Here is a 13,065-nt window from a genome sequence, read left to right on the forward strand (position 1 = left end):
AAAATTCTTCTTCGCTATATTCGGATGAGTTGGAGTCATCATCGGGTTGAATAACGATCGAATTTATGGAACTTTGCACATAATATTTGTTCTCTTCTTTTATAACGAGGGCCACACAGTTCTTCCACACATCACTATTACCTACTTCATTCACCACTCGCCTCATATTGTCAAGCACTAAAGCATTCAAAGTCGGTGACTGATTACATTTCTGCAAGCTTTCTTTCATTGTGGCCCAAACCATTTCAATTGGATTGAACACACAATAATATGGAGGCAAACGTAAGAGAATATGACCACGTGTTTCACAAATCGAATCAATAATACCTATAAATAACCTTTTTTGGAATTACGTTGTTTTATGGTCGCCAGTTTGGAATCTTTTCGGGTATTTCCATGTCATGATTCAGCATGAAATCAACAATATCTGCTTTTTTGTGTTATTGTTTGGTATTGTAGTCAATATCCGAGAACGAGATAGTTTCGTTAACTCGCATATTCTATTCACAATAGCATTCTGTGAAGTGCGACAGTTTTTTTCCTTCAAGCATTCATGAATATTTAAAATTACTCGCTGAACTTGAACATGTAAGTCCTTTTTTTCAAATTCCGGATCCCAGTCGATTGACATAGATTCCTCAAACGTTTTGTTATCATTTGTTTCAAAAGGTATCCAAAAAGCCATGTTGATGAATATGTAAACAACAGTAGATTGAAAAGCGGACAAATAAATTTGCAGGTAGTGGTTTCACTACTTAATTACTGAAAAATCAATTAGGATAATCATCATTTAACAAACAAAGTCCACATCGGACGGTATATAAACAGCTAACCCTTGTCTTTAGATTCAGAATCAATTTGCTTCTCCTGAAGATGCTAACCTTGTTAGCGAAACGCGCGTCGAGTGCAAAAATATCGGTTTGGTGTTAGGGTAATTGATCTCTAGAAGAAGTTTTCAAAAATCGATTTGCAAAACCACTCACTACCTCACCTAACCCCACGAACACACGGCACTGATAAAGAAATATTGTGAAACGGACAAAAAAATAGTATTCAGGCAGTCCAGCTTTTATTCCTCAACTACATTTGATAGCACGTTTACTAACTATCTGGGCGACTAGGGGCCACAGGTAAGAAATGTTCATGACTGTATTGTTATTTTTATTGCCGTTCCAATTGGGAATGGATAGACTATACTTCTAGTTCAATTCGACCACAACCTACCAGGAGGAATTTTGTTCTCTCTTTTTTCATCATTACTTTATTATTTGTACATGTCTAGATTAAGTACGTTACTGTATAGGTAATGGTAGATAGTAACATCTCAACGCTAAATGATAAATGATGTCATGTCCCTCTTTGCATCTTTTATCTAATCAGTCACAGCCTTTTTTTTTGATAAAAATCCCAACTCTTCATTACATTCTATTTCAAATCATTCAGCATGCAGTACGGTGCTGAACTGAAAGGTACACTTACCTACTCGCAATATAAATGTCATATTATATAGCGGATAACGAATAAGTTCTATAATCTAACTGGAGATAAGAGTGAAACGGATAAGATAAGGGCAACCACCGTTCACAGTTCAAAATTGCTTACCAGTGAAATGATATAAGTGATTTTCATAAAACAATTCATGGAAATGTTTGTTTTAAAATGAACCGTCCCACAGAACAAAAACCTAAAGGAAAAGTGAACAAACTGAGGCAACTCTTCGAGATCAAGAGACCCTCAAAATCATCTAGTACAACTTTACCCAGAACAAAATCAACCGTCCCTCAGGATGAAGCTCCCGTGAGTACAGAAAGGCTCTTCGTTAGAAACAATCGTATTCGCACTAGTTCACGGCAAAATAAGTACAAGAAAAATGTATCCAAGGAGGAAAGGCATAACTCAAATGAAGTGGAGGGATCGTCTGTCAAAGATGACCCACCCACTAATGCTGCCTTACGCCTGTATAGATCTCGTTCGGAAGAACAAATTGAAAAAGTCATCGAGAAAAACAAAACGAACCTAGAAGAGTTACGGGAAATGTGTAAAAACGTCCACGTAAAGCGAAGGAATTTCGAGAAGAATATTCAAGACTTGCGGGAGAAAAAAACGAGAAGCTTCGCCGCAATGGACGAAGCGGAGACGAAAAAATACAGACAAAGTCTCGTCCAAGAAATGGATCAAAATTTCGCTCTCATGAAGGCGGATGGTTTCCTGGATGACCTAGAAAATCCTCTTGACAGCGAAGATGTAAGTGATGAAGACAATGATGTTTTTTCTCCTCACGAAACTGACTTTCTGCCAATTATGGAGCAGAAGTTGCACGATTCTACATGTGCATCTAGAAAATCAGATGATACTCAACATACATTAGTGTACGAAGATAAGTTAAGAAGGCGATATTCTGAAGAGAATGATTCATCAACAAAACTCCTCATTGAGGTTATTCAGAATCCGCCCCGTAACAGTTTGTTGAAACATTCCGAAACAGAACACGTCAAAGATATATTTTCTCCGGAAGAGAGTGACTTCTTGTCTATTATGAGATATGATAGAAATTCAGATAGTGAAGACAAAGAATGCACAGCAGTTCATGAATCATCCGAAAAGAAAGAATTACAAAATGAATTGTGGAAAGGGCAATCAAAAATTTACCTTGAGGCTGACCCAGATAAGGTTGCGGTTAACCTCTCAGAATACACCAAAGATGAAAATTGCTTTGTAGGCGAAGGCAAATCAAAAGAAGGTTCATCAGGTGTCTTCATCAAAGTGGATGCAGCAGCTAGTAGCAGTACATTTGAGGACGAGTTTACCGAAAGTCTGGGAGACGATCTCGAAACAGGACTGAACATAGTCGAAGCCTACAATGATGATGGCAGAGAATTGGTAGAAATTCAAGTCATGGTCGACAGACGAGTTGTCACCTCTCAAACTTTCGAAGCAATGCGAGACAAACTACAGGGATCAGATGTGATATTATACCAAAATGTTGACCAGACGGTGGACGATATATTAGTTGTCGAAGAACCTGACGAACATATTTACGAATCTGTAGTATATCAAAACTCTGATGAGGAAAACGTAGGACAGAATATAGTCGTTTATGCTCCAACTTCAAATAGATCTACGATCTACTCGACAACTTCCAGAGATAGCTCAATTTTCGATGACGATGACGAAGGGATAGAACTTGGCAGGCCTAAATGTAAGGATGAGTACGTTAACGTAAGAAGGGAAACGTTTTGCGATAATAAAGGTGTTATAAGGATTGAGAGAGTGGTGAATCCTGAAAGAGTCATTGAAAACAGTTTCTCTGCAGATTCCACAGTGAAGAGGAGCAATTCTTTTCCATCACCTACGAAGTAAGTATTTTCGTTTATATTTGAAAATATCTTTACAATGATGTTTTGAAAATACACAGGACCAGTGTACTTGAGCAGATCTTGGTACTTTTTCCTCAATTTGCTGAGGTCCTGATCGACTACCTTCGTCAGATAGATAACCAACACAAGCCAACACTCTGCCGATCTCCTGAAGTAATATGTAACTTCCAGAAAGGAATATGCAGTTCTGGAACAGTATCTGTAGACCATCTTCTGAATTATCCTCTGCGGCAGATTTATCGACATAATAAAAATATTCCAGTTGATTAGACGACTTCGAGGTTTTCAATATCGACATAGTGTCAGATTTCCACCTCAATGAACGCAGAAACTTCTCCATATAAGAATATCTGAAGGTATATCAGCTTTTCCTAACGATATATTAGATTCAGCCATGCAGGTTTGGGAGAATTATCGTTCAATGCCCAGGGAAAGTTTATTTCCTCTTCTAAGGGAGGTTCTGCTTCTGCTACTGTTAACTTTGTTGCAAGGCAAACTCATAAGATATTCTGCTCCAGAAGAGGCTCCTCACTACACCACTTAGCCTCCTTTGGAATCGTTCAGAAAACGTATGTAGAGTCAGAGTCAATTTCTTCGGTTACTTCATGATCCATAAAGGAGTTCACGAGTAGCTGTGACGCATTACTGTGACAAGTGTTCTTATGATAGAAGGCGAGCCGGTATCTCGAAGGTTAGTTACAATGAGTTTTCTAAGAATCATACATCCTCTCGACACAGATACCCACATCTTAGGATGAGGCGTTAAAGAGGAGGGCTATCACTTCTGCCGGTGATGTTTCACGGGGTTTTCGGATCAATTCAATTCAAAAGGTTTATGTATAGTTATGTTTTTCATTATATTAGGTTGTGTAGGCCCTGCGTCAGGCTTATGCCTCTTCATGGTTAGGGTTGATTCACTGATGGCTATTTTGCTAAAATATATCAACTATCTTGATAAACGTTATTGGTTGGTTTCAACAATGCTCTTAATGCGATGTTAATTGGGTTGGTGAGTTTCTCATGGTCCTTGTGCATGGCTTTCTTGGTGTGTGGGCGATTGTGGCGGATGGTCCAGGTACAATTTGTGTGGTTGGTATTTGATGGGTTTGATGGGTTCGGGCAGGCCTTGGAAATGGGGGGGTCAGGCTTCAGTGTGCTCCAGGATCAGTGAGTATTCCTGAAGGATATCATGGATCCGCTCCAGAGGGTCCTCCATGACTCCTAGGTGCCTGACTGAGGGAAACGGGATCTTCTCACTCGGAATCCTTCTGGAGCCCCCACGCGGTTTCCAGGGGGTGGCCAGTGTGTTGATGGCGGCAGTGTTGGTACTGTTTAGTGTTCTGGTGGGGTATAGACATTGCTGAAGTATCGAGTTGCTGAAATCTTTAGTTTATCTGTGTCATACAGATCCTGAGAGGAAAATCTGAAGGGAAAGTTGTGGATATTGCTGGGGGATTATTTTCTACAGTACAGAATCGGTCTAATGAACATTTTATATGTGTGTAATTGAGTCTATATGAGGATGCTGTTGTTAAGAACAGCTGAGTTCAGATGTTGCAATCATTACCCAGTTCAGTATCACCGATGAGAGCTGTCATATCGAAATTACTATCGAATTGAATCAAGAATTGAAATATCAAACTAGAGCTTTTCAATGTGTTTCAGGCTGGCGTATATCATCGAAGAAATAAAAACAACCGAACGAAAGTATATCAACGATTTGGAGAAAGTAGTTTTCGTAAGTTGTGTTTGAGTAGGAACTATTTTAATCAACCTTAATATTTCTATAAATTTCAGACTTTCAAACCCTTCATCAAGAAACATACTCCAGTGTATCTAAAAGAGCGACAGGGATACTTATTTGGCAATATAGAAAAAATTCTCTCTAAACAAAATAAGTTCCTAACATCGATTGAAGAATCTGCTGACGATATCAATAAGATTGTTAATTGTTTCATAGAGCACGTAAGTGAAAACCGGTCTGGACTTCAAATGTTTCTAAAGAAAATATAATTTTAGGAAAAATTATTCGAATTGTATCCCAACTACTTCAGAAACAAACCGAAAGCAGACGCTGTTCTGAAAGAGTTCGGCATGATTATTCAGGTGAGGATCAAATCAAATTATAAAAAAAAAAGAAAAAAAATCAAATTATGGTCTGATTTTTTCAGACAGTCAGAATTCTAGCGGGAGTACAAAATTCTCATTGACAGAGGTTAAGTAGGAGATTTTTATTACGTTATGTAAAACAAGGTTTCTAAACACTTTTTTCAATATAGATAAAAGATGACAAGATATCTAGGAATTATCCCAAAAGCAACAACTCTAGAAATGAATAATAAAATCATTTAGAGAGAAATTGAACAGGACAGTATAAAGGATTATTCACAAAAATCTGAAAAAATTAACAAAAATCGAACATGAAAGCGATTATTGAAAATTATGAGGAATTGAAACATAATGAAGTAGCAAACTCATTTGCATCCCACTTTTCCCTAAACCCTAATTTTCATCGAAAAATTATTTTCAGCAATGAGAGCCATTTCTTGATGAATAGGTGTATATTTTTTGAGAACGATGTTGGCCAGGTCATCACTGTCAACGGCGATCATATAAATGAACTTGATATCTAAAATCTGTTTTAAAAAAATCTGGTTTAAAATCTGTTTTCCGTTAACCAGCTGTCGCCCCCATACGAACGACAACTCTCAGAAGTTGAGAAACTTGTGCGAGCTAGGGACTAACGAGGTCTTACCTTTCAACGTGTGATTCCTAGCACGGTTATTCAAAAAAATAAGATCAGTTACAATCATCAAGATCCATACCAACCAAGACTTTTATATTTACAATGACAATAAAATTCATAACATTTGTATACTTCTCCTCGTTATTTCAATCATAATCAAATGATATTATCTATGATCCAGACGCAGGCTTTTTCAGAATCTGGTTTATTCTTATTCAAGCCAAAGAAGTTATTTTAACACATCCAACTTTACATCTATGTATATCTGAGGAACGAATCTGGATTACTTCAATGAATCAGCAATGATATCTGGAACTTCTGATTATCAAAATGAATTGAATTTAATTGTTATCAAGTGATTCAATGATTATTTCAATGTGTCGTTTCTGAAGTACTACAATTTCTTCAGTGCTTTTTGGAAACCTGATTGAGCAGCTTACTGTTTCCACATCGAGAAACATAATAAATGAAGAACTTTACACGTAACTGCTAGTTTCTGTTCCTGAGTCTCAGTTTGCTGGTGAATTGACGACCTAGTAAGATTTGGAGAGTGAATTTTATAGTTTGTTAAAGAAGACAAAATAGTATAATTCCTATAGAATACTAACCTGATCCTTTGGAAAATAACTACAGCCACTGTAGTACATACTTTTCTGAAACCTGCGGTTCACCATACAATTTTAGCACATTGGTTAAATTACCTCTTGTAATATCAGTCCTTTAGTGTTCGTCTGCCATAAATGTTGGTGATGCTTTAGCAAGAAGATAAAAACAATTTACTTTCTCATTCGAGGATAAAAAACCAGTTATAATAACTAGATGCTCACAGGAAAATTCATATAGATACCTACAAACTTCATCTACAATCATTTTTTTTTGTCTTCAGCAAGGGCAACTATAGTAATTAGCTTTGCAGTCGATTATGTTAGTAACTGTCAATTGTAATAGATAATTTGCGTTTTGACCTTTATTCAATAATTGTGCGTCATTATTTATTCCAGATTCAGAATATAGATACAGGTTCGTAGCATATTTTGTCTTCAGCAAGGGCAACTATAGTAATCAGCTTTGCAGTCGATTATGTTAGTAACTGTCAATTGTAATAGATAATTTGCGTTTTGACCTTTATTCAATAATTGTGCGTCATTATTTATTCCAGATTCAGAATATAGATACAGGTTAGTAGCATATTTTGTCTTCAGCAAGGGCAACTATAGTAATCAGCTTTGCAGTCGGTTATGTTAGTAACTGTCAATTGTAATAGATAATTTGCGTTTCGACCTTTATTCAATAATTGTGCGTCATTATTTATTCCAGATTCAGAATATAGATACAGGTTAGTAGCATATTAGTGTGACCTATAATAGAAACTATAATATGAATTATAATATGATAATAAATGAAAAAATGTCAATAAAATACATAGACTTTGGGTTCAAATATACTAGCAATTTGAATGAAATAACATGAAAAAAATGTTGCTGAAAAATGGAAAACATTTCAAAAAAGAAGATTTCAAACAGGAAAGATATTTCTTGACTGAGTTAATTTTATCTTTTGCAGGATATGCAAGACCACTTTGAAGAAAGATTAGATTTCTCTGCGTATTTGCTGACGCCCGTTCAGAGGTTAGGAAAATACATATTGTTTCTAGAAAACATTGAGAAGGAACTCAAAAGACTTGATCTGCCAATAGGTAGTACACAAATGGCCTTAGATATAGTCAAAAACGAAATGTCCAAAGGCAACGACTACGTAGCGATAGATTCGATACAGAATAGTCCAATCAGCAAGATGTCCTACGGGTGTTTCAAAATGCGAGAAAACTTCACTATCAGTAAACCCAGAAGAATGGAAGCTACTGTGTTTCTCTTCAGTAATTATGTTGTTCTGGCTGTAGAGGACCACGTGAGTTATTATCCTGGTTATACATTTGCCATATCGATATTTGTATATTGTAAAATTTAAGAAAAACTTCTTATCTGATGCACCATTGAATACAGTGGTGTCTCAACTAAAACGTCTCACTCTTTCGAAATAGAAAACACTGAAAACTGTAGAGGGCAATTATTTCATCAAAAACATTACCATGTTGTTAACAACCTTTTTAGCTCTATTTACCTTACTTGGTGAATTATTTGTAACTAACGTTACTGCAGTGTTGTCTTATAAGGAAAATTTCAAACTTATACATTAATGTATACATGTATGTATACATTTATACATGATGCATGTATACATTAATGTATGCATACATTTATACATGATACATGTATACATCAATGTATAAGTTTGAAAATGTCCTTATAGGATGGAACTGCAGTAGCGTTAGTTACAAATAAAAGTGTTAAAAAACATAGAAAGTTTCAAATCTTTTTTTTTTTTTCATTATGATTTCCTACCACGTAGTAACGGCTACATCCATCAATTTACTTTCAGAAATTGCCACTTTTAAAACGAATAAGTAGTTAATGGGGGACAAGAGAAAAAAATTACAAAAAAATCAACAGAAAACCAGAAGGAACAAAAGAATGCATAGATTCAGAGATACAAACGCAAGAGGGAGGAAACACAGTCTACTCGTTGAGAACTATACCTTCAATCTTACTCCCATGTTCATAGATAAATTTGCTATAATATCATTCAAGATACCAACACATTTTTCTTCATTCTTTAGCTGTTCAATGTGTGAAGATTTCATTGAGGTGTAAATAGGGCATTCAAAGAGAATGCCATTGATCATTTCATATTTTTCTTTTTTGCAAATTCCACAGAACTCTTTCAAATTTATATGAGTAGGTGAGTCAATTTCAGCATAAATTCACTCTGACTCTTACTAAGTTTCCTATAAATTGTATCGACATTCTGATATCTAGATAATTTCGAGAGTCATTATTCTATTATCTGTGATGAAGTTTGGGCTGGAAACATCTAGGAGTTTCTTCTTATCACTGAATCCTATTATCTGCAAAATGTGTTAATAATTTATCAGTACTTTAAAAGGGTATCTAGATTCAGAAAACTTTTTTTTGGTAATTTGTTTCTTCATTTTTATAATAAAAAATGTGGGATAGTGTTCGTAACTACGTCATAACTTCAAAATTTGTTTGCTTATTAAAGAGTATGAAACAACGCGTTTACAATCAAACTTTTTTGACACGTTTCTCAAAATAAAGTATACAATTCATTCTTTTTCTGGTGTTCCAGTTCGTCAGAAAACGAGAAAACATCTAATTTTTGTGAAAAAAATATAATCAGCAATATGATTCATTTTTTATATCTTGATAAAAATTTGTTATTCGATAAATTGTTCAGAAAACTGTAGGGCGATTGTCACAGAAAAATTAAATCTATCATCTGTCTAATCATGTGCTGAATCAAGTTGAATCAAAACCTCCTAAAGCAACAATTCAAAAGCCAAGGTTAGGTCTGAAGTAAGTGGGTTTATTCGGCCCTCCACCGCAACCCGCAAGGGTTTATTTTGGCTCAAAAGCCAAGATATACCATCTCCAACAATCCCAACCAAATCACATCCAAAATTAAGCTCATTTTTCTATCATTTTTATAATTATAATAATTCCTTTTCTTCAATTTTTGGGAGGCTCGTTAAATAATTCGAAGTAATTCATATTTTATTTCCTCTTTATTTTCAGTATAGCCACGAAACATTCAACTATTACGATAGTATAAAGATGGAGGACTTGCGAATTGCAACATTCGAAAATTACACCATTCACCTGACAGATTATACAAAGAGCAAAAAGAAAAATAACTCATCTCGATATACCTACGTTTTGGAGGCGAAAACCGAAAAAATATGGGATTCTTGGAGGGAGAGTATAGAGGGTATTTTATGGCAGCAATTGTACAAAGTAAAAGGTAAATTAGTATGTACCTGTTATCCCAGAACAAAATTAAAGTTCATTCTTAATAGCGATGCAGTAATAATAAAAGTTCATTATGTATGCAAGACCCAAGACCTCAAAAGATGCTTCGCGTAATTTCTCCTTATCACTGCTTATTAATAATTACTAGGTGAATCAAATATAAACGAGACTTTTTTTTGGTCATTCATTTTTATTTTGAAGGCAAAAAAAGAATATGATGTATTTTTCTACATGATCTCCTGATTTGGAAACACATTTTTCCCAGCCGTCAGGCAATTTCCAAATGATTCCACGTAGGAAGATGCAGGTCGTTTCTGCAGCCAATTGCGCACGTAGACTCAACCTTAGCATCACCATCGAATCTTTGGCCTCCCAAAGGTTCCTTGATAAGGCCAAACACATGAAAGCCACAGGGTGACAGGTCTGGACTGTTCCAATGGGGTGTTCCAATGTGCTCCACCCCAGTTGCTCCAATTTTTCCCTAGTCAAGGCTGCTGTTTGGAGGCGAGCATTGTCATGGAGAAGAACCACTTCCCTGATCGATATGTCTCGTCTTTTGCGGTGGACACTGAGAGGGTCGAGGAGGCGAGCCCACGTGCTTACCCTACTCCTGACAAACCTACTCAACAACAAACATAGCGGGAACGTTCTCCCTATTGTGCCTAAAGGTCGAAAAGTCTCATTTATATTTGATTTACCCACGTAGTATTTTGTCCAGACCCTGTGTTCACATAAAGTTATTGATATTGGGAAATGGTTGAAAATATTCAACAGGTTTGAAACAAATTATGTTCCCAATATATCAGGACTGTTGAAAAATGAGGTAAATTTTCTTTTTTCTCAAAAACATTGATTTATTCATTAATTTCTAGTTTGTCCCCTTCAAAGTAGCCCCCTCAGATATAATACCCTTGTCAAATCATCTAAGAACAATTCGTTCAGGTCAGTCTCACTTGTGCCAGCGTTTTTCCAATCCTTGAAGCAGTTCTAATATGCACTTTTTGGTATGTCCTTGACCTCTCTATGCGGTTCGGATTTTATCTCTTCAATCGTCGCAAACCGCCATCCTTCCATGAATCTCTTAAATTTTGGGAACGATAAAAAGTCACTGGAGGCCAAATCTGGTGAATACGGTGGCTGAGGAATGATTACGTTATTGTTTTTGGCCAAAAAATTACGAACAAGCAACGACAGGTGATGCCTTGTGGTGTTTTTCCACTATACCGGCGTATAACTTCAAGATAATACTCCTTATTTGCCGTACGACCATATGGTAAGAACTCCTGATGCAGCACGCCACGTTAATCGAAGAAAACAGTGAGCAAATTCTTGATATTTGATCAAACTTGGTGTGCTTCCATTTTGTCTTGTTTCTTCTGGGCTCTTCCACCGGGACGACGGTCAAAATTCAGCAATTTCAGAACGAACTTCGCTGCCACAAGATTTATGCCTGAAATTCACGAAAAAATTGCATTGCATGAGCCAAACAATATGCCGACATCCTCAACTTGTTTAATAATGATTCGACCAATCTCCTTGACAATTTTCTTCACTTTATCAACATTTTCATCAGTTGTTAGTAGAATTAGAACACCAAATTCATCCTTTCCCAAAAATTTCAAGTAGTTCTAAATTATTGATTTTTATTTGGTTCACTTCACATTTTACCAGTATTCTCAAAATGCTTTTTATTTCAGAAATGACTTTAACTACAGGAAGTACACCAAAATATAAGAAAGATAAAATCAAGAGCCATGTTGGATCTGCAGGTATGTAAATTGATAGATGTAAAATCAATTATCTTCGATTAGAGTGATATTTTAATTAAAATAAACATTATTCTCATGCAGAGAAACAGTTTCAATATTACAATTATTACATTGACGTAGTTGTATTATAATTTCATGTGGCCTCTACAATGCACTGCATTCAGGGAGAAATTTTCAAGGTATAGACAATGAAATCAAATTCAGCAGATTGTTCAGATACCCAGTTGGTGTTTGTGAATTTTGTCAACCAATGAATAACCACAAATCTTATCTGAGATTTGAGTACGTCTAAAATTTTTACTTATACTTTTACGACACAAATAATTATTATCTATGTATTGTTTTCGAGTGACATGAAGAAACATGATAATTTTCAAACTCAAAAACCGTCCTGTTTCAGAACCCTTTCAAATGATTCTCAAATATTCATTGTCTCTCAGATGTTTGAAAGATATACATTTGTTTTTTTTATTTTCAGGCAAATCGGTATTTTATATAAGATGAATCAACCAAGGTGTGTTGTGTTGTGTGATGTTTATTTTTGTATTAGCCGTAATGCAAATTGTGAAACTGATAAATATTTATATTTGAATTATAATTTATGTTCTGTTTTTTGTTTTACTGTTACAAAAATATATCAGACAGACTAAGCGAACCATCAAAACTCGTTTCAAAGATCACGCAGGACATATCCGGTTTCGAAGGTCAACGTGACATTAGAATGTATGCACAAGCACTACAGGAGAATCCTTAACGCGCTCTCAGAGCGGTGCTTGTGCGAAAGTAGCGATTCACATTGGATTTGAATCGCTGAAGATTAAATCCATTTTGAAAAACATTCTCAGGAAGTTCATTCCACATGAACGCAGTTCTCCAGATGAAAGAGTTTTTAAACAGTGAAGTTCGAAGTTCACTCAGTTGTACACCTTCCGTGAAAGTATCTATAAAAGAGAGACACATCTCCAACCTTTCTTCAGTGTTCCAGGCTATCAAGGATACACCTGACGTTCGCGTCTGGATGAAATCCAGCAACTCCAGGGTGTGTTGGGGGGCAGAGCTCCATACATGAGAACAATACTCCAAAGAAGGTCGGATCTGAGCTTTATGAAGCATGAAAAGTTGCTGTGGTGTGTACAGTTTTCTGATTCGGAACAGTGTTCCGAAATTTTGAGAAGCAGCCTTTGCAATTCCAGCGACATGATTGTGCCAAGACATATTGGTGTTCATTTCACCTCAATTCGAAATCACTTCTAGATCCTCATTAAGATATGCAACCTCCTGCTGCC

General features: G+C 36.0%; 1 protein-coding gene across 1 annotated transcript; it reads left to right on the plus strand.

Moving 5' to 3' along the window:
* Positions 1–1,427: 1,427 nt before the first annotated feature.
* On the plus strand, positions 1,428–12,388 carry LOC111507223 (uncharacterized). Its single transcript, XM_023162510.2, has 8 exons — positions 1,428–3,356; positions 5,043–5,115; positions 5,175–5,342; positions 5,397–5,483; positions 7,687–8,031; positions 9,777–10,002; positions 11,708–11,779; positions 12,258–12,388. Exons 1-8 carry the CDS (start codon positions 1,660–1,662, stop codon positions 12,281–12,283), a joined length of 2,694 nt encoding a protein of 897 aa, XP_023018278.2. The 5' UTR covers positions 1,428–1,659; the 3' UTR covers positions 12,284–12,388.
* The last annotated feature ends 677 nt before the right edge of the window (positions 12,389–13,065 follow it).

Source organism: Leptinotarsa decemlineata, unplaced genomic scaffold (assembly GCF_025532065.1).
Source record: "Leptinotarsa decemlineata unplaced genomic scaffold, Ldec_3_MD MMD2_P_RNA_scaffold_5, whole genome shotgun sequence".
NCBI lineage: Eukaryota > Metazoa > Arthropoda > Insecta > Coleoptera > Chrysomelidae > Leptinotarsa > Leptinotarsa decemlineata.

What these genes read in the sequence shown, in the direction of transcription:
- LOC111507223 (XM_023162510.2), top strand. Translation starts at nt 1,660, where the DNA reads ATGAACCGTCCCACAGAACAAAAACCTAAAGGAAAAGTGAACAAACTG. An exon ending in TTAATTGTTTCATAGAGCAC is followed by an intron (nt 5,343 to 5,396) that starts GTAAGTGAAAAC and finishes ATATAATTTTAG; the next exon opens with GAAAAATTATTCGAATTGTA. An exon ending in AGTTCGGCATGATTATTCAG is followed by an intron (nt 5,484 to 7,686) that starts GTGAGGATCAAA and finishes TATCTTTTGCAG; the next exon opens with GATATGCAAGACCACTTTGA.